General features: G+C 46.5%; 1 protein-coding gene across 12 annotated transcripts in view; it reads left to right on the top strand.

Annotated features, from left to right (window-relative positions):
• LOC140204835 (transcriptional enhancer factor TEF-1-like) overlaps positions 1 to 21,475 on the top strand; it is a 98,492-nt gene extending 77,017 nt beyond the window's left edge. For 11 of the 12 annotated variants that reach the window (XM_072271680.1, XM_072271681.1, XM_072271679.1 and 8 more), the window contains 7 exons: positions 2,510 to 2,574; positions 5,357 to 5,421; positions 7,589 to 7,722; positions 10,284 to 10,457; positions 15,285 to 15,425; positions 17,580 to 17,732; positions 21,027 to 21,475. In XM_072271680.1, coding sequence (XP_072127781.1) covers positions 2,510 to 2,574; positions 5,357 to 5,421; positions 7,589 to 7,722; positions 10,284 to 10,457; positions 15,285 to 15,425; positions 17,580 to 17,732; positions 21,027 to 21,140 — 846 coding nt within the window. In that variant the 3' untranslated portion in view covers positions 21,141 to 21,475. The remainder of the gene's footprint in view (positions 1 to 2,509; positions 2,575 to 5,356; positions 5,422 to 7,588; positions 7,723 to 10,283; positions 10,458 to 15,284; positions 15,426 to 17,579; positions 17,733 to 21,026) is intronic. The other variant, XM_072271682.1, reaches the window with a different exon arrangement.
• The last annotated feature ends 519 nt before the right edge of the window (positions 21,476 to 21,994 follow it).

Genomic DNA, 21,994 nt, shown 5'->3' with positions numbered 1-21,994 from the left:
CTTCAGTATTAGTGACTGACACGCTCCCATGTCTCTCCAGATCCGCACTGGAACTGGTTTTAACCCCTCCTTCACTGACACCAATCCGGCCGAGATAAACCTCTCGCGCCCTTCCTGAACTTTGGCAGACCTGCCCTTCCCTAGCAGTTCGTTTACCAGCTCGATACAGCCAGTCAAAATCGCCGTTTTTCCTTTTCCCGTCTCCTTCTTTGGGGCAAAGCACCTGGACGCAAAGTGTCCGACTTTCCCGCAATTATAACAGACGACCCCAGGAGACTTCCTACCAGACTGCTCCCAGTCTACCTTATCCTTCTCACTAGTCCCCGGCTTACTTTCTGACTTTTCCGGCGGACTCTCCCCGCCGTCCTGACTACCCTTCTGGTAGCCTTTACTCGGGGCAAACTTCATTTTATGCATCAACGCATACTCATCCGCTAACTTAGCAGTTGCGGCTAACGTGGCTGCCTCTTTCTCATCTAGGTAGGGTCTCATACTCTCAGGGACACAACCTTTAAACTGCTCAATCAGGATCAGCTGTAGCAGTCTGTCATAATCCCCCTCTACCCCCTTCGAGGCGCACCAACACTCACAATATGTCTGCATCTCACGGGCAAACTCTAAATACGTGCGGTCCCACTGCTTCCTCGCATTCCGGAACCTCTGCCGGTATGCTTCCAGGACCAACTCATAAATCCTGAGGATGGCCTCTTTCACCACCTCATACCTCTGGGCACCTTCCGCAGACAAAGCTGAGTAAGCTTGTTGGATTTTCCCTTTTAGTACACTCTGAAGTAAAACAGCCCACTTATCCCTCGGCCAGTCCTGACTTATAGCCACTTTTTCGAAATGGAGAAAGTACCGATCCACGTTGGTATCGTCAAATGGGGGAACCAGCCTAACCTCCTGGGTCGCCCGGAACCCTCCACCTTAGTTCGGCACGAGCCCCTGCTCTGCTCTTATCTTTAACTTCTCCAGCTCGAATTCCCTTTCCCTCTGTTTCTCCTCTGGCTCCAGCTGTCTCTCTCTCTCTCTCTCCTGCCTTTCTAACTCTCTCTCTTTCTCCCGCCTTTCTAACTCTTTCTCTTTCTCCCGCCTTTCTAACTCTCTCTCCTGCCTTTCTAACTGCTTCTCTTCGTGTTCTAACTGCCGTACCCGGAACTCGTGCTGGAGTCTCAGTTTTTCAAGCTGTACCTATACCGCGTTTCCAGCAGGTTTTTCAATAGACACCACCCCCAGCTCCCCTTGGGGAAACACACCTTTAGATACATAGTGCTCTACGATAGCTCTGTGTATCTCCTCCCTCCTCATTGTCGACTTCCCCTTAGCAAGATTCAACCGTTTGGCCACAGCTACCAATTCCGATTTCCTGGCATCCTCTAATGCCTCCAAGGTCGGCGCCTTTATAAATTCCTCAGCCTCCATTTCTGCTGTTTGTCTTTTCTTTCTTTCAGGAATTTTGACCCAATCAATTTACTCCAACCCAAATTTAGCGTTCAAAATCGCGGACGAGAACCCCACTTATGTTACGTACCCCGTAACTGGGTTGCCAAACCAGCAGAAACGGACCACTCTGTTGGAGTCTGGATTACTAGAATTAAGAAAGTTTTATTAAAGAAACAAGCAACACAGTACTCTAATCAAAAGGATAATGAATGCAACAGTTCAGCAATGATAAACACACATGTACACAGAATTAGGATAACAGGATCAATCAAGCTCTATCGTTGTCTAAGGGTAAATGACCAGTTTCAAAGTAACACAAAGTTCAGTTCAGTTCGCAGTAATCGCTGCCGTGGCGATGGACAGTGGGGGGGAGGAGAGAGAGAGCAAAAAACGAATGAATATTCAAGGCTTCCACACACAGACCTTCGCAGTCAGCTTTCGGACGAGTCCTTTGTGATGTCATCTGAGGTCATCGACCGTGACCCCTCCGTTTCCAGACACGATCGTTTCTCTGCGCTGAACCTGGCACCCAGGCAAGGGTGGACACACACCAGATTCCCGCCGATCGCACCTTTCCAGCCTGTGCGTTTATGGCCGGTACTTCCCACCGACTTGTGAGAGACGCACCGCTTCCAGGGTCTCGTTACCTCGGGTGTCGTGTGTGTCGCCTTAGCGAACCTGTCCCTTTTTATCCCCCTGCTGGGGTATCGCCTGTCCATCACTTCAAACAGTTCAGGGTTCAAAGGGGGAGCCGATCTTGACAGCTCTCTCTCCCGTCCCTTCATTACACATCTCCAAATGCTGCTCCATTGTTTTCCTTATCTCTCTCTCTCCTGAAGACAGATGGCAGACCAACTGCTGATTCCACAGGACAGCTAACACCTTAATCTATGTGTATTCCTGTCACAGGTATCTTACCTGTAAGGTATCCAGGCTGTTCAACTGTAGGACTGTCTCTTTCATTCTCCATTCTGGTTCTGGTTATGGGAATATAAATGATATTGGGGAAAAAATGCTTGCTGACTATTTCTCCTTACTTATACAGCCATCTGTTTTCTTTCCGCAGAAGCACGAGTTCTTTCAGTTTTGGCCCGGTGTTGTAACTTCAGAGGAAGCAGGCTCCTCTCAAGAGTAGGTACAGTTCCGAGGGGCAGCTGGGAGGTTGTATGTGGCATTGGACACAACGCTGCCTTATAGAACTCCAGGAGTTCAGCGGGTCAGGCAGTGTCGCTGGATGGGAACAAACAGTCGACGAGACCCTTCATCACCCGAAACGTCGACTGCTTATTCCCATCCATGATCTGCTGAGCTCCTCCAGCACATTGTGTGTGTGTGTTTCTCCAGATTTCCAGCAGAACCTCCTGTGTCTATAAACTCCAACACTGTACACACACCATTTAAGTTTGTCCACCAAAACTCTGACTAGGGTGTATTTTGCAACGGGTCCCTTTTGGTCCAGGGCAATCCAGGTGTCATTGCTGGATGTGGTTTTTATTGATAGAGAGTCATAGACAGAGATGGCATGGAGACCGGCCCTTCAGTCCATCAAACCAGTGCTGACCATCAACCACCCATTTACTTGAATCTTGCATTAAACTCATTTTTCATTCTCCCCTGATTCCCATCCAACTCTCCCAGATTCTACCACACAGCCATACACCAGGAGCAATTTGCAGTGGCTTTGGGATGTGGGAAGACATCGGGGCACCTGGAGAAATCAACTTGGTAACAAGGAGAACGTGCACTCAGACAGAACCCCTGGGTCTGTGTGGCTCTGTCCACCTGTGTTGTCTTGCCCTTGAGAAAGCTGTAGTAACACAACATTATTTGAGTTAGTCATCTTTCTGTCAGCTTGAACCAGTCTGGCTTTTCTCCTCTGACCTCTCATTAACAAGGTGCTTTCACTCACAGAACTTTTCTTTTGCTTCTTGCTCCATTCCCTGTAAACTCTAGATACTGATGTGCATCAAAATCCCAGGAGATCAGCAGTTTCTGAGATACTCAAACCACCCCGTCTGGCACCAACAATCATTCGACAGTCAAAATCACTTAAGATCACATTTCTTCCCCCATTCTGATATTTGGTCTGAACATCATCTGAACCTCTTGACCTGTCTGCATGCTTTTATGCGTTGAGTTGCTGCCACGTGATTGGCTGATTAGATATTTGCATTAATGAGCAGGTGTACAGGTGTACCTAATTAAGAGAGTGTATCTTACTTGTTTGCATTCTGACTAACATGCAGTTTTGATGGTGCTATCATGTCGCCTTCAAAGTTAAACGTTCAAGGTAAATTTGTTCTTAAAATGAGTATATGTCACCCATACATTACTCTGAGATTCATTTTCTTGTGGGCATTCACAGAAGAACAAAGAAATGCAATAGAATCAATGAAAAGCTGCACACAAACAAAGACTGACAAACTTGTTTTGTGGCTGTCTGTATGGAGACGAATCTCAAGGTTGTATAACATATATGTACTTTGATAATAAATGTACTTTGAACTTTGAACCTTGAACTTTAGAAATAAGCAATAAGATGATTCAGAACTGTTTTGCTCACTGTGTTTTCAAGCATTCAGGCAGTGAGCAAAACAGTTTAGAAACTGCCAGGAGTGAAAATGAAAGGATCTCACAACTTCAACAAGTTAAGAACTATGTAAAATTTGAAGGTATCAGCCATCATCTTGAATGTTACAATGAAAATGAAGATTTGGAGAATGCAATTAGCAAAAACATTGTATGAAGGCAGTTCATCCTCTGCACAAGGTGTCTGCATTAATTTTGTTCATTTACAGTCGATAAAAGAACACGGCCACATACACTGGATGAATTCCCCCATAGGTAACTATGAGGAACCAACACACAGTATTATAATACTGCAGTGGTATTGGTAACTTGTTCCGTGTTTCATTAAAATGCAAAATTTGTTACTCGGTTAAAGAGTAGTTTGTCTTCTTTATATCATTTTAACTATTTCCATGAAACTTTATCTCATTGGGCCAGCTGCTTAATTGGGCCAAGATTTACTGGTGCCAATGTATCCCAGTTATCCAGAATCCACTGTATATATAATTAAACAAGTGGCGCACAAAGAGAGCAAAAATAGCGTTCATGGGTTCACGGTCCGTTCAGAAATCTGGAAGGAATCAGGGAAGAAGCTGTTCGTAAAATGCTGAGTGTGGATTTTCAGGCCCTTGTCCCCTCCCTGATGGTAGTGATGAGAAGAGGGCATGTCCTGGGTGGTGGGGCTCCTTCATACTGGCTGCTGCCTTTTTGAGGCATTGTCTTTTGATGAAACATAGAAACATAGAAACATAGAAAATAGGTGCAGGAGTAGGCCATTCGGCCCTTCAAGCCGAATGTCCGCGACGCTGGGGAGGCTGGTGCCCATGATAGATCTGGCTGAGTTTGCAACCCTCCGCGGCTTTTTCCAGTCCTCTGCATTGGCCCTTCTGTACCAGATGGAGATGCAACCATTTAGAATGCTCTCCACAGTACATCTGTAGAAACGTACTAGAGCCTTTGGTGACGTACCAAATTTCCTCAAACTCCTGAAGAAATAAAATTGCTGATGTGCCTTCTTCATAGCTGCATCGATATGTTGGGCCCAGAATAGATCCTTTGAGATGCTGACTGCCAGGAACCCGAAACTGTCCACCCTTTTCACTGCTGACCCCCTTCGACGTAAACTGGTGTTTGTTCCCTCAACTTTCTGTCCCTGACAAAACCTGGCAAAATCTATTGCAGACATTGAGTGCAAGGTCCCACCTAAATTATCGATGATTACCTGTTGTGCCATGAAATGAGCAGCTTGTGTGATGGGAATGATTCTTTGTCAAACCTCACAAGAGCCAGTGGTAGATGAAGAGCATTAATGGTTTTTTTAAAAATAAATGTATTTTCCTTGCAGCATGAAACCTTTCATCCAACAATCGTTTGCTGTTCAGTCAAATGTAAGCCATTCTCCTCTCTCAGGTGAGAAGGATACTTTATATTTGGGAATTAATTTAGCTCTGAAATTATATGGTGATCCTTTGTATAGTGCAATGTTCCTCGTGCAGTTTGATACTGTGGGCTGAATGCCTGTTTCTGTGCTATACTCTTCTGTGTATTGTGCCGACCATCAATGGATCAATGTTTGACCACCTTGGCAGAACAAGCTTGGCACCGGCTTCACCTGATGGCTCTGCCCTGCAGTTAGGTTGGCACTGGCATCTTGTAGTGGTGCTGGCTGCCGGGAGTAGCTTGGCACTGGAATGGGCTGGTATTCCTGTGTGGAGTCTTCAATAGCACTGACACTGTATGTGGGGTGGAGACGCATCTCTACCAAAGGAGGTGTAAGAAGCTCCTTCCCTCCGCTAGCCTGCAGGTCACCCTTGGGCAAGGTGTAGCACCTGCTTAGCCCCCTATCAGGGTCATGTGAAGCCATGGGAGCTGGTGGTGAATGGTTGTATGAGCATCTGGTGCATATCAAGTCCTGGTTATGTGACCATTGACACCAGGGATATAATCTCTGAAGAGTATTGATAATAGCTGGGGCCACCCGTTTTGTAAAGACACTGCCCAGAAGAAGGCAATGGCAAACCACTTCTGTTGAAATATTTGCCAAAAACAATCATGGTCAAAGATCATGAGTGCCCATGTCAGACAACACGGCACATAATGAGTGACCAAACTGTGTGTGATTCTATTGAGCAGTTTGGTTGGTGCTGGCATTGTGACGATAAGACCATAAGACAAAGGAGGAGAATTAGCCCATTGAGTCTGCTCCGCCATTCAATCATAGCTGATCCTTTTCCCCTCTCCTCAGACCAATCCCCAGCCTTTTTCCCATAACCTTTGATGCCATGGCCAGTCAACAACTAATCAAGCTCTGTCTTATATATACCCAACAGGCCTGCACTGCTGCCTGTTGTAACACATTGCACAAATTCACCACCCTCTGGCTAAAGAAATTTCTCTGCATCTCTGTTTTAAATGGACGCCCCTCTATCCTGAGGCTGTGCCCTCTTGTCCTAGACTCCCTCACCATGGGAAACATCCTTTCCACATCTGCTCTGTCTAGGCCTTTCAATATTCAAAAGGCTTCAATGAGATCCCCCCTCATTCTTCTAAATTCCAGTGAGTACAGACCCAGAGCCATCAAACGTTCCTCATATGATAACCCTTTCATTCCTGGAATCATCCTTGTGAACCTCCTTTGAACGCTCTCCAATGCCAGCACATCTTTTCTTAGATGAGGAGACAAAAACTGTTCACAATACTCAAGGTGAGGCCTCACCAGTGCCTTATAAAGCCTCTGCATCACATACCTGCTCTTGTATACTAGACCTCTTGAAATCAATGCTAACATTGCATTTGCCTTCCTCACCACCGACTCAACCTGCAAGTTAACCTTTAGGGTGTTCTGCATAAGGACTCCCGTCCCTTTGCATCTCAGGTTTTTGGATTTTCTCCCTGTTTAGAAAATAGTCTGCACATTTATTTCTTCCACCAAAGTGCATGACCATGCATTTTCCAACTTTGTATTTCATTTGCCATTTTCTTGCCCATTCTCCTAGTCTAAGTCCTTCTGCAGTCTTCCTGTTTCCTTAAAACTACCTGCCCTCCACCAATCTTCGTATCATCTTCAAACTTGGCAACAAAGCCATCTATTCCATCAACTAAGTCATTGACACACAGCATAAAAAGAAGCGGTCCCAACACCAACCCCTGCAGATCACCACTAATCACTGGCAGCCAGACAGAAAAGGATCAACCTTGATGTGTCTTGCTTGAATTTCCAGCATCTGCAGAGTTCCTCGTGTTTGCCTTTTATTCCCACTTGCTGCCTCCTACCAGTCAGCCAATGTTCTAACCATGCCAGTAACTTTCTTGTAATATGATGGGCTCTTGGTGATCTGACATATGGAGTTGAGTTGGTACTGGCGTTGAAGGCATTAAATTTTCTAGCTATTCGGCTGATTAGAGCAGCACATTTCGATTGGTTGAGCACCTCACTGTGTGAAGTGGGATGAAACTCCCACCTAGCCGGGAGTGGGAAGCCACTGGAAAGTGCTCCAGTTTTACCGAACACCGTTGAAAGAGGGTGCCGAGGGTAATCATTACTGACGTGCTTGAACACTGTGATTCCGCCATACAGGTTATGAAGGGGCTTCCCTCGGCCTTTCACCCGCCCGTTCACATTCAGCCTGGCAAGCTCGCTGCATTGGGACTCCGAAGATCCAACTTGTGGAATTCTCGGCATTCACGGAACAGCAGCGGGATCCAGAAACTGTGAGTGCCTCGTGGGTAAATCCAGCCTGACAGACCAATCCAAACCGGAGGGTTTCGGGAGTGTACTTATGACCCAATGACACTACGTTTGCATGACTTGCTCTTCTCGTTACTGATCCTTTCTCTCTACTTCAGCATTGTGCCATTGATGGCTTGGCCCCATTTTGTTACGTTGGACTAGTTGGTGCTCACGGGTTGGGTGCAGCAGAGACGGGGAAGGGGGGAGCTACTACTGGCACTGTTACCCCAGCAACCCCACTCTCACTGGTGTAGTATACGTGACATGTCATACCTAGGCATGCATGTGATCCTCGACTGAAAGTGGGGCAGGTACATGTAGGGCATTTTCAAATTCAGATTTTATTTCTTTATTTGTCTGTTTATTTATTTACTTGTTTATCTATCTATTTAGATATACAATGCAGAATAGGCCCTTCCGGCCCTTTTCAGCAACCCTTCCCCACCCCTGATTTAACCCTCGCCTAATCACAGGGCAATTTACAATGACTAATTAACCTACCAACCGATATGTCTTTGGCCAGAGCAACACAACACAAAATGCTGGAGGAACTCAGCAGGTCAGGCAGCTTCTGTGGGAAAAAATAAACAGCCAACATTTCGGGCCGAGACCCTTCATCAGGACAGGAAAAAAAAGATGAGGGGGGGGTCAGAGTAAGAAGGTGGGGGGAGGGGAGGAAGAACCGCCAAGGCGATAGGTGAAACTGGGGGGAGGGGAGTTGTGAAGTAAAGAGCTGGGAAATTGATTGGTGAAAGAGATACAGGGCTGGAGAAGGGGGAATCTGATAGGAGAGGATGGAAGGCCACGGAAGAAAGAAAAGGGGGAGGAGCACCAGAGGGAGGCGATGGGCAGGTAGGGAGATGAGGTGAGAGAGGGGAATGGTGAAGGGGGAGGCATTACCAGAAGTTCGAGAAATCGGTGTTCATGCCATCAGGTTGGAGGCTACCCAGATGGAATAAAGGGTGTTGCTCGTCCTACCTGAGTGTTGGCCTCATTGCGACAGTAGAGGAGGCCATGGATGGACATAGTGGAATGGGAGTGGGAAGTGGAATTAAAATGGGCGGCTACTTTGGACTGTGGGAGGAAACCAGAGCACCCAGAGGAAACCGACAGGGAGGATGTACAGACTCCTTACCGATGGCATTGAAATTGAACTCCGAGCTCTGACTCTAACAGCGTCATGCTAACTGCTACTCGAGCATTATCACACGTACATCGAAACGTACAGTGAAACTCATGGACTGCGTTAACAACCAACACGCCCAAAGGCGGGCTGGGGGCAGCCGGCAAGTGTCGCCACTCATTCCGCCGCCAGCGTAGCACGCACACGGAGAACAACGCAGAACCCAACAAAGCAGGACACAGCAAGTGACTAAACAACGACAGCTGAACAAGCCCCGTTCATTCATTCATTCATTCATACACTCATTCATTCATTCATACACACATTCATTCATTCATAAACACACACACACACACACACACACACACGCACACGCACACGCACACGCACACACACACACACACACACACACACACACACACACACACACACACACACAGAGTCTTCCAACCCCAGGGCAGGTTTTCTTTGGCCTCCCACCTCTGGGTTAGGGCGGGAGATCAGATTCGGATTTCCTTTATCACATACAGTGACCTGGCGTCATTTGTGTTAGCAACCAGCACAGCCGAGGGTGTGCTGGGGGCAGCCGGCAAGTGGGGCAATGGCAACCTCTCTAGTCGGGTGAGCCTGCAATGCCATTCAACTGGAGTTCCTTTATCTCACCTTGCACCCTTCACTTTGCCCTTCCCAGCTGAGCAACAAAACCCTCCCAGTTTCAGAACCTACCAGCGATGCTCTTGAACTTAGACCATAAGATACAGGAGCAGAATCAGGCCATTTGGCCCATTGAGTCTGCTCTACCATTTCATCATGCCTGATCCATTTCCCCTCTCAGCTCCAATCCCCTGCCTTCTCCCCGTATCCCATCATGCTCTGAGTAATCAAGAACCTATCAACCTCTGCCTTAAATATACCCAAAGACCTGGCCTCCACGGCTGCCTATGGCAACGAATTCCACACATTCACCACTCTCTGGCTAAAGAAATTCTTCCTCATCTCCATTCTAAAAGCACGCCCCTCTATTCTAAGGCTGTGTCCTTTGGTCTCCCCACCATAGGAAGTTCTCCCCACCATAGGAAACATCCTTTGCATTTCCATTTGCATTGCCTTTTGGCTTTCGATAGGTTTCAATGAGATTCCCCCGCATTCTTCTGAATTCCAGCATTTGCAGGCCCACAGCCATCAAACAATCCTCATTTGATAAGCCTTTCAATCCCAGAATCATTTTCGAGGGACTCCAATTTCTCCCTCACTCTCTTAACTCCTAACGTTGTCTCAATTCATTAGCTTGTATTTTGTGCCAAGATTCCAGCGTCTACAGGCTCTTGCGTCTCGTTGCTTTCCCCGATGTGGTTTGTGTCCTAGTTTCTACTTCTTGCATTGTTCCAATGCTGATGTTGCTCTATTCTTCCTTGACAGTTCAATAAGCACCTCTTTGTCCACATTGGCCAGTCGAGTCGATCTTACAGTGAGGGTCTGCTTGAATCCATTGACATCCGCCAAATCTACGATAAGTTTCCGGAGAAGAAGGGGGGCTTGAAGGAGCTGTTTGAGAAAGGAACGCCAAACACGTTTTTCCTTGTCAAATTCTGGGTCAGTACGAACGGTCCGGACATTCTGTGTTTCCCGTTTGTAACATCGTGGCTCTCTCCAAACAAACCAGAGTGATATGGCTGAAATGGCCGCACCTCAGGAGAGTTCAATTCTGCAGAGATACTTGAATTTGCATTTCCCTCATTCATTCATTCTGTAAGTTTGAAAAATCACCATGGCAACCTTCGTTGGGTGATCAGAAAATTCTCTGGGGGGCTATAGTACCAGAGCAGGACAATGGGAGTAGGCAAATTAAATGGTTTGACTTTGACTAGATGGGCCAAAGGGCCTGTTTTTGTGCTGTACTTCTCTATGACTCTATAAGATGGATGTGACTAATTTTCATGATGAAATGAGTCAGAGAAAAAGGAATCCATTTATTTTCTGTTAGCAGCACAGACAATGTTGGAAATCTGAAATAAAAAGATAAACTGCTGGAAAATCTGCAAATTTCACAAATTCTGTGGTAGAATGTGGAGAGAGTTGATGGGGATCTGGGGAGAATAAACTGGGTTAGGGCGGGATTAGTGAGCTGTTGATGGTTGCCATAGACTCGAAGCCAAGTGGCCTGCTTCTGAGCTGTGTCCTTCCCTCTGCGGTTCTCTGACTCAGAGTTCAAAGGTTCAAAGTAAATTTGTTATTGTTGTTGTTGGCATCCGTCTGTTTGGAAGGTCAATGGGTGATGTGATCATCATCACAAGCCTGGGCAGAAGGTATGGAGATCCTGAGATGCCCAGTCATCAATATCCCCTCTCGGCCTCACCAGTGTAGTCCAAAGGAAAGCTTATGGAGCAATACGTTTGGCACCAGCTTGGCAGCAGGAGCTGCTGGAAGGATGTTCAACGACATCCAGCTGCCTGAGGGGCTCCACTCCAGATTTGCTGTCTGGGTTTACTTGTCTCTCCCGAGGCTGCCCACAAGGCAGTGGGGCTATTTACCCCTAGCTGGGGATCTGGTTCGTGAGCACCAGGGCGTGTCCACACACCAGTGAGCCTGCGTGCTACGTGTGCAGGGTCCAGACCTCCTCCCCGTCCTCTGTAGTTCAGTTTCCATGCGTCGCCAGCAAGGAAGCACTGCATGAGGCTTGTTATTGGAGAGGCTGTGTACTGGCAGGGAGAGACTCACACATTCAGCTCTCCATTTTAACAAGACTGCCAGCCAGCAGTGGAAGCTGAAAGTGAGACGACAAGCACTACCCACTACACTACCACCCTAGCTCAGGGGTCCCCAACCTTTTTGCACCACGGACCGGTTTAATATTGACAATATTCTTGCGGACTGGCCGACCGGGGGGTGTTCAAGTAGGGTTAAACTCACCTCAACATGTCTTTTACAGTTAGGGTTGCCAACTTTCTCACTCCCAAATAAAGGACAAAAGTAGCAGTCAAATCCCGGGACACTTTACCCCAGGAAAGACTACCATGACCATGAAGCCTTGCGCGGGCACCTAAGTGTGCATGCGGGTACATGCTGATTTCCCCTCCCCACACAAATCAGTTTTGCCTTCATCTTCCCGACTACACTGTACATTTATTATTTCTATTTCATATAGGCTGTGTATTTATCATATCATTCCTGCTTTCACTATATGTTAGTGTTATTTTCATTTTTATGTGTTATTTGGTTCTACCTTAGCGGGGGAAATACAGGATAAGAGCGGTCCCATATGGAACAAACCAATTTAGCCCAATATACGGGATTTCCTGGCAAATACGGGACAGTTGGCAACCCTATGTTCAAGTTCAACAGTGCGTGACAGGGAATGAGGAAAGGGGCAGCTGACTCATATCGTTTCCTCGCGGCCCGGTACCGGTCCGTGGCCTGGTGGTTGGGGACCGCTTCCCTAGATGCATTACAACAACCAATTTGACACCAAATTTGTTACAGAAGTATGTACGCACTCAAAGTGTATACATACTTCTTAGGCGCTTCCTGTACCTAGTAAAGTGGCCACTGAGTGTAGGTTCATGGTCTTCTGTTGCTGTAGCCCATCCATTTCAAGGTTTGACATGTTGTGTATTCAGAGATGCTCTTCTGCACACCACAGTTGTAACACATGGTGATTAGAGTTACTGCTGACTGTCAGCTTGAACCAGTCTGCCCATTCTCCTCTGACCTCTCTCATTAACAAGGCGCTTTCTCCCACAGAGCTGCCGCTCACTGGATTTTTAAATTTGTTTTTTTGCACCATTCTCTGTAAACTCTAGAGACTGTTGTGCATGAAACTCCCAGGAGGTCAGCAGGTTCTGAAATACTCAAACCACCCCATCTGGCACCAACAATCATTCCACAGTCAAAGTCACTTAGATCACTTTTCTTTCACAATCTGACGTTGGGTCTGAGCAATAACTGAACCTCGTGACCATGTCTACATGCTTTTATGCAGCATTGAGTTGCTGCCATACGATTGGCTGATTAGATATTTGCATTAATGAGCAGGTGTACAGGTGTAATAAAGTGACTTGCATGTGTATGCCACCATGTACTACCCTGAGACTCATTTTCTTGCAGGCACTCACAGTAGAACAAAGAAACACTATAGAATCAAAGAAAAACTGCACACGACAGACAAATAACTAATGTGTAAAAGAAGATAAACTGTAAAAACAAATAACAATAATAATAATAGATATAGCCATTCCAAACACACATAACTTACAGGATTCAATAAGTGAAAAACAGCAGAAATGTGCTGAATTAAAAGAGGAAATTGAAAGACTATGGAACATGAACAGGTTATACATTGTCCCAATAGTAATATCTACATCTGTTATCATTCCAAAGTCACTACACAACAGCATTAAACAATTAGGTCTACACAGCAATATCTTTGTAAATCTCCTGATAGCCACAATTCTAAACACCACCAGAACAGCCCAAAAGTTCCTAGCAATTGACAGATGAGAGAGATTGGCTATTTCCATACCTCAAGTTTTACCAACTTGAGCTGGAAAATGTGTAGGTAGGTAAGTATATATAGATAAAGAAAATGATAGATAGATAGATAGATAACACTAAGAACATAGAGTCCTTGAAAGAGGGTTCATACGTTTGTAGGTTGTGGCTCTACTGGGCAGATAACATCTATAGAAAGAAAAACAGAGATAATACTTCACATCCTTTGTCAGAATTGGAAAAGAGAGAAGACAAATTAGTTTTAAATTGGGTCGAAGAAAAAAAATCATGAGCTGCTAGGAAAACTCAGTCGGTCAGGCAGCATCTGTGGAGGCAAAGGAATGGTCGACGTTTTGGGTTGTGACCCTGCATCAGGACTGAGAAAGAGGAGGGGAGACGAGATGAAGGGGGTGGGGGGAGGGGAGTGAGGTTTGGGCTGGCGGGTGATAGGTGGATCCAGGTGTTGATTGACAGACGGAGGGGAAGGGTGGAGAAAGCGACGGGGGATGAGATAACGGGTGGAGGCTGCAGATAGCGAGCCCTGTTTAGAAAGGAAGGTGGTAAGGGAGAGCTGGTGGCCTGATAGGAACAGGAGAGGGAAGGGATAGGGGACCCAGTAGATTGAGTGGGTGGTGGGTGGATGGAATCATGTGAGGGAGGGGAAAGAAACTGGGGTTTAGATGGGGGAGGATGTGTGAGAGGAGTCGGGTAGATCAGAAAGAGAGTGGGTTACCTGAAATTGGAGAATTCAGTGCTCACTGTGTTGAGTTGCTGACCACACCGGTGGAAATTAAGATGCTGCGCAGACACTGTGAGGTGAGGGGGGAGGAGGAGAGGGGGGAGGGAGTGATCAGACAAAGGTAATCGCTCTGATAGGAAGAGAAGAGGATTGCAGAATCATGATCAGGTTCATTACCACTGACACCTGTAGTGAAATGTATTGCTTCGTGGCTGCAAGACATAAAGTTTGCGATAAATTACAAAATAAATAAAAAGCACAAGAGACAGATAACGAGGTGATGTTCGTGGGTTCGTGGACTATTCAGAAATCTGGTGACCGAGGGGAACGAGCAGTTCCTAAAATGATGAGTGTGGGTCTTCAGGCTCCTGTACCTCCTCCCTGATGGTAGCAGTGAGACCAGGACAGGTCCTGGGTGGTGAGGGTTCTAATGATGGATGCTGCCTTCTTGAGGCGCGTCCTTTTGAAGATGTCCGCGGTAGTGGGGATCGCTGTGGCTGTGACGGGGATGGCCGAGTCCGCAGCCTCCTTTGATCCTGTGCGCTGGAGCCTTCTTACCAGCTGGTGCTGTAACAAGTCAGAATGCTTGCTCTCCAACGTTCTGTATATCTATAGAGCTTTGCTAGAGTCTTTGGTTGCAGACAAGATCTTCTCAAACCCCTAATGAAATAAAGCTGTTGACATGCCTCCTTCATGGCTGCATCAATGTGCTGCGACCAGGATAGATCCTGTCAGACACCCAGAAACTTGAAACTGCTCACCCTTTCCATCTCCAGCCCCTCAGTGAGGACTGGTGTGTGCTCTCTTAACTTCCCCCTTCCCGAAATCCAAGCCAGTTCCCTGGTCTAGCTGATGTTGAGTGCGAGGCTGTCGTCGTGCCGCTGCTCGAACCAGCCGACCTATTTCACTCTGAGATTCTGCCAACAATGGCGGTGTCATCGGCGAATATATAGATGGCATTTGGTCTGTTCCTAGCCACGCGGACACAAGTGTAGAGAGAGTCGAGCAGTGGGCTAGGCGTTCACCCTTAAGGCAGGCCTGTGCTGATTTTAGCTAACTGATTGAATCACTTCTCCACCCTGACGGCAGTCTCCCAAGAGGAAGTCAGGATCCTAGAGCAAAGGGAATGATGGTATTGGGTGGGACGATGTGAGTCTTTGATTAAACCTAATACTTATTCTCTCCTCTTTCAGGCCGACCTTAGTATCAATATCCAGGACGAAACAGGCCTGTTTTACGGGGTTACCAGTCAGTACGAAAGCATTGAAAATATGACCATCACTTGCTCCTCCAAGATCTGCTCCTTCGGCAAACAAGTTGTAGAAAAGGTTGAAGTAAGTTCCCGTTTCCTTCGTTTGGGCCTACTTCACCACGATGTACAGCAGAACTGTAGGAACCCGGTATCCCATTGTAAAGATCCCGATGGAGGCGCACGATGTCGGAATCTCGAGCAGCAAACAATCTGCCGGAGAAACTCAGAGGGTGTGGGGAGCAAAGGAATAGTCTCATGCAGGCTTTCGGCCTGAAACGGCAACAGTTCCTCTCCCCTCACAGATCCTGCCCCCAAGAGGTCCAGCACCTTGTCATAGGGTCTGGAGGCTTGCCTACCTCAATGACCCAGAGGGCTATGTTGGCTGGGGTCAGGGCCTTGTACTTGATTCTTGGTAGAGTCACCCATGCCAAACAGGTCAAAGGGTAGAGGCCAAACTAAGAGTGGTCCACCAGTCCTCTAGATTCCAGGGTTCAGCTCAGGGCTAACAACCCTGACTGGTTATTAAAAAAAAGTTGTTGCGGCAACAGCGATGAAAAAAGGCTTCATGGATGCCCTAGTGTCAGTGGTGTAACAGGCATTTGCCGTTGTACAGATGCTGCTCAGCCCCTGAGCAGTGGTGTAACAGGCATTTGCCGTTGTACAGATGCTGCTCAGCCCCTGAGTTCCTCCAGCAGATAGTTACTTGCCATACAAAATCCAAAAGGTTCTGAATAGTTTCACTGTTTCCCAGCCTCCCTTAAACACAACATTCCGGAGAATTCCGGAGAATTTATTGTACTACTGTGGTTCATGCTTATGAATGAAACCATGTTGGGGCAACATCCAAAAATACACAAAATCTGTTCCTTCCAGCACTGTCAGTGTGCTCAGAGTGCCGGATTATCGGAGCTAGAATGGAACAAGATGGGCCAGTTTTGCAGACTGTTGGATTTGTTCGACTGATTTTTGGGTTTAGGGCATGCACATCTAGCAATCGACTTTGGCTACCAGTCTTCAGATCTGAATATGGATTGTGGATTTAATTTGGAGTGCAGCTCTGAACTATGGGTTCCTCAGAACTGTGAATCCCAGTCCAGACAATGCTGATTCAAACTCGTTTGGATGTACAGTATGTGGTGTGGATGTGAATCAGGAGGTGTGAAGGTCGTATGCAGTTTCAAAGAAAGCATTGTCCATACATTGTGAATATGGAGTTGTCCTTTGATGTTTGGCACATAAAATATCAAGCCTTATGTTGGGCCAGCAGATCTTTCGACCAAAAGTGTCTTCATATGATGCCTGCTGTACCTTGTTTTGTTGAATGAAGAAGCTGCTTTGTGTCTACCAGTAATGTTCTCTGGTGACTTTATTCACGCAACAGCAGATATTATTCCAGTATCCAAACAACCCAAAACACAATTTTGTTTCACCTGTTATACTGAGGAAGAATTCCAGATCAGTTTAAAGGGAAGCTGGGCACCTCTGGCCACCAGCTCCTGCTGCAAACCCACTGTCGTTCTTGATCCCTGGGCTTCCAGACCCCAACCCAGCTCAGGGCTCGGACTCCAGACTCACCACATCTCAGACCTCCAGGTCTGCTCATGCACACCATCTCCTCCCCTACCTCCCCTCCCCCCAAAACTCTGGACACTCAGCTCACTTTCCAGATGAATGAGAGAACGGGATGCCAAATTTTCAGAACAATCAGTTGCAAGGTTATAGGAGCATTTTTCAATGATTGACTTGTGGAGGAAGAAACTGTGTGGACAATTTAATTGTTTTTACACCTTTGGAACTGAAGGTCCCAATCTTGTTATTTTTTCTATTTTCTCCCCTGGTGGAAAATCTTACCGTCCGGGCAGCTTGCTATTCTTTCTTTTTAAATCTTTTTATTAATTTTCAAAATTATAAGCTCAATAACAAAATTGGTACAAAGAGATTGGAATAATCTTAATCAGCATATACAAAAAGGATTTTAAGTAACATAGGTATAATAAACTTCCAAACTCATAATGAAATTAGTCATATAAAAAGAAATAAAAAGAAAAATATATATATATAAACAAAGAAAAATCCCCAAAAGAAAAAGAAAAAAAAAACCCAAAAGGAAACAGGGCTAGACCAATATCCTGAATCAGACATGTTCAGTAATGTCACCCCGGACAGCTTGTTGTTACCTTTTCCATCTCAGTGCCCTGGGTTCTCACTGAAGGACGCCCCTGTTTATCTCCTCCAGACAGAATATGCCCGGTTTGAAAACGGCCGCTTTCTGTACCGGATCCATCGTTCTCCAATGTGCGAGTACCTCGTCAACTTCATCCACAAGCTGAAGCAACTGCCTGAGAAATACATGATGAACAGCGTCCTGGAGAACTTTACCATCCTGCAGGTACGATTGTTGGCAAATAAATAAACTGAAGTTAGACCGACTGTCAGCAACATGCCTCTGCACGATGGTTGCTGTGATTAGCATCACTTGTGGGATCTTTTAATGATTTTATTACTAGTCTTAAACAGACACTTGTTAAAAATTCATCGACTATTCGAAGTAACTGGCTGGTAATTGAATTTTCTTGCATTTGTAAGCTGCAGTCTGATGAAAAATATTACTTTATTGAATGCAGGCAATTTAATGCACGATCTGAAACGTACAACCAGAATGCTCCGTGCATTAGGTTTACAAATGTGTACCTTTATACTCACAGGCATGCTGCAGGTCACCCTTACAGGAAAACTGAATACCAGAAGCTGTCCCGGCTGAAGAGAGTTTCCCCTCACCTCCACCACTCCCGAGTTTCTCTCCCCCGGGGCCCTAATCCCAGGCCTGAAGCCTGATGGATTTTATTTGAAAATTCCACCTTGGGCCTCGTGCTGTTAAATTTCCTGTGTCTGGGACCTCATAATGTGTTTGTTGTTCAACATTGTTGTTTGTTGTACAGCACCGTACAGGCCTGTCGGCCCATGACATTGTGCCAACCTTTTAACCTACTCTAAGATGAATTTAGTCCTTCACTCCCACTTAGCCCTCCGTTTTTCTATCATCCACGTGCCTCTCTAAAAATCCCTAATGTATCTGCCTCTACCATCACCCCGGCAATGCATTCAATGGTTCAATTTAAAATCAAAGAATGTATACAATATGCAACCTGCAATTCTTACTCTTTGCAGACATCCACGAAACAGAAAAATAAATTACAAAGAATGAATGAGAGAAAGCATTAGAACCCTAAGCCCCCCCCCCAACTTCCAGACATCCCACCTGTCCCGGAAGTTCCGGGAGTCTCCTGCATATTAATAATGGCTCCCCGATGCCTGCAAATTATATACAATATCCTGGAAATCAATTTTTTTGAGAGCGAGAGAGATGGAGAGCGTGAGAGAGAGCGAGCATGCGAGCGACCACAAGAGAGGGAGAGAGAGAGAAAGAGAGAGGGAGAGCGCGCACGTGCTAGAGAGAGAGAGAGAGAGAGAGAGCACACACGCACTATGGGAGAGTGTTCCAGAAAAAGAAAATATAAAACGTACCTCACCCCAGACTACCCTAAAATGTACCCCTGCCTAATAGGGGTCAAAAATAATGACCGTGTTGCTCACTGCACTGTTTGCAACAGTGACTTTTCTATTGCCCAAATGACTGTAAAAGACATGTTGAGGTGAGTTTAACAGGTGTCATTCGTTCATTAGCATAGCTAACGTTATTTAAACTAGCTGGCTAGCTGCTAAGGAGCTACTCTATTGCAGACATCCCACCTCTCCCGGAGGTCTCCCGCAAATTGATGGTGCTACCTCCCTGAAATGAGTTTTTGCAGGTTGGGATGTCTGCACTTCCCCCTTTGACGCACAAGCAGTGGCAAAAGCATCAACCACCCCCTTCCCCCCACTTGCTCCAGCAACGGCATCAGCCCTCTCCCCACTACCCACCATGCATGAAATAGCAACGCCCCCTAGAGACGCTGATCTAGAGTCTGTCAAAATCTACTGTCCATCCCAACACTTTGGCGTCTCAAACAGGCCCTCTCCCTCACACACCTGCCACTCTGTGTAAAAACTTATCTCTGATATCGGCCCTACCTCCCTCCAAACACGTTGATTCCATGTCTTGCCTTGCACCCTTAGCTCCTGGTGGAGTTGTCTGGGCGCCATCATGACAAGATTTTCACCAGTCTGTTCCATCTGTCGCGGTTGTGTGCCAGAGCCTGGGTCACCGCAAATGTTTTCCCCTGTCCATTCTTTAATGTTGTCCGTCCATCTTTTCCTCTGTCTACCTCTCCATCTTTTCCCCTCCACAGTTCCCTGTAGAATGGTCTTTGCAAGGCCACATTTGCAAAACACGTCAACGTTATGCCATAAATAGAGGTCATAAGTTTAAGGTGGGCAGTAAGAGATTTACAGTAGCTTCTGCATATCGACCACTTAACACAATTTGGCAGTATTCGCCAAATTCTACCCCAATAATGTGAGTCCTTAGTTCTTCCATTCCTTTTCTTGCTCCGATATTCTCATCATTTTATTTCATTTAATATTTGGGATCCACAATTTAAACTGTACATAGTACTCTCATCAATACATATTCACAGTCACCCCATTATTTCGGTATTTATGTCCAACAATATCAAGGCTGCCGTTGGTCAAAGTTGACCATGGTTGTGCGTCCTAGCTGTCTAGATACACGACCCTGGACAGTACGACCATGGAGGGCAAGCTGCTGCCCAAGTAGCGAGCTCCCCCTCTGCACGCATCCGACGAGCCTAGAGGAACGGCAGAGACCGATATAGTTTGGCACCAGCAGCGCCGCAGGAGTCAACGGTCAGTGTTGGACTCAATGTAGGGGCTCCAGCACTGGATTTTTTCCCTCGGGGTTTACTCCAAAGTGGGTGTAGCTGCAAGGCGGTGGAGGTTTGAAATCAGAGTTTCCCTTCTCTTGGATGAGCTGCCAACCACAGCTGACGAGCGGCTGGTGTTAAGGCGCCTGTAAAACGCCTTTGCCCCTTCTGGTGAAAACGGTTCCGCCAGGATTAGGAGCTAAGCCACACGTGAAGGTCAGGAATTGGACTTTGTTATCAGAAGCCATTTGAGATGCACACCATTGGGAGCATTCAATAGGTAGTGGGAACTTATCCCCATTACCACCCCCCGGGTATAACAACTTTAAGGAACCCTACAATACAGAGCCATACTCGTTGCTTCCTCCGCCCGTGTCTAGTTGCATGGACCTGCGTGGTCACCCCATCCCAAATCTCCTCAGTTGCTCACTGCCTGGACCCCATTCAAGATTCAAGTTTATTTATCGTGTGTAGGTCAACCACGCAGTGAAGTTTGTTGTTGTGGCGTTCGCCGAGCTTGGCAATCAGTCTGCAGGTTTTCTCCCGGGAGTGCTCGCGATCTGAGCGCGTCGCCTCGGCTGGCAGTGAAACGTCCGCCAGCTGGTCGCCAAGCTCGGCGAACACCGCGACATCAAATGCCTCAACCCGAGCTACCAACATTCACCGCCGTCCTAAATACAACGAGACAACCAACACACTGGAGGTGTGCTGGGGGGGGGGGGGGCAGGGCCAGCCCACACGTGTGGCTACACATCCCAGCACCAACACCGTACACCCATCACATTCCACAGCTCAGTACCCTCTAACTGTGTCCTTTCTTCATTTGAATAACTATCCCGACTTTCTCTAATCTCTTCCAGGTAGTAACCAACAGAGATACACAGGAACTACTCTTGTGTGTTGCTTACGTCTTTGAGGTCTCAACTAGTGAACACGGAGCCCAGCATCACGTCTACAGACTCGTGAAAGACTAAACAAAACCTCTGCTCTAACATACTCAAGTCAACCTCCGGGTTGGGAGGTTTATTAATTGCAGCCTTTGCATCCTGATGCATCTCCAATGAAAACACAGTCAGGGCTCCCTAATGGAGCCGGATTTCTCTACAACACTAAAAGTTCTTGTGGCTGGATTTGCGAGGACAGCAATTGTTCTCGAAGACTTTCCAGTGTCTTTGTGAAAGCGGCAGCATGTTGGACTTGGACAGATCACAACCATAACAATGGCTTGCCATGGAAGCCCAGGAGTTGTGTGTTTGTAATGAGGTCAATCTGATCATTTGATGTTGATAAATCTTGTTCTTTACCTGCATTGCTGATTGGAAATGATGGAAGTGATGCCAAGTACTTGAACATAAAATCCAGAAAAAAAGGAATTGGCTGATCCCATAAGGACGAAGGACTAAGCCGACGTTCACCCCTCTGGAAAGGGTGAAGTGTGTGTGTTTGTGTGTGTGTGTCTGTGTGTGTGTGTGTTTGTGTGTGTGTTTGACTCTTCCTGAAGTCAGAAGCTGGTATGGGGAAAGTAAATGAATGCCTGACTGTGACACTCCCTCCCCACAAAACAACATCAGCTTGATTTGACTTGTACCATTTATACCTTCCCTCCTCACTCTGTATGATAGGCTGTGATTTGGTACATGTTTCTAAACCTCTGGTCAAAGGATGATAATGTGATGTTTACAGTAGGCTCTTCAACCTTTGGGTACAATGAGCAGCGTACAAAACTGTGTCATGGGTTTTCCTCTGAAGCTTTGTGTGTGTGCAGGAGAGACCATGTGTGTACCTATGTAATTGCTTTGTAATTTACTATGTAATTACTATGTAATTG

This window comes from Mobula birostris, chromosome 11 (genome assembly GCF_030028105.1).
Source record: "Mobula birostris isolate sMobBir1 chromosome 11, sMobBir1.hap1, whole genome shotgun sequence".
Taxonomy (NCBI): Eukaryota; Metazoa; Chordata; class Chondrichthyes; order Myliobatiformes; family Myliobatidae; genus Mobula; species Mobula birostris.
The sequence above is the reverse complement of the archived record's forward strand: the minus strand, read 5'-3'. Positions and strand labels throughout refer to the sequence as shown.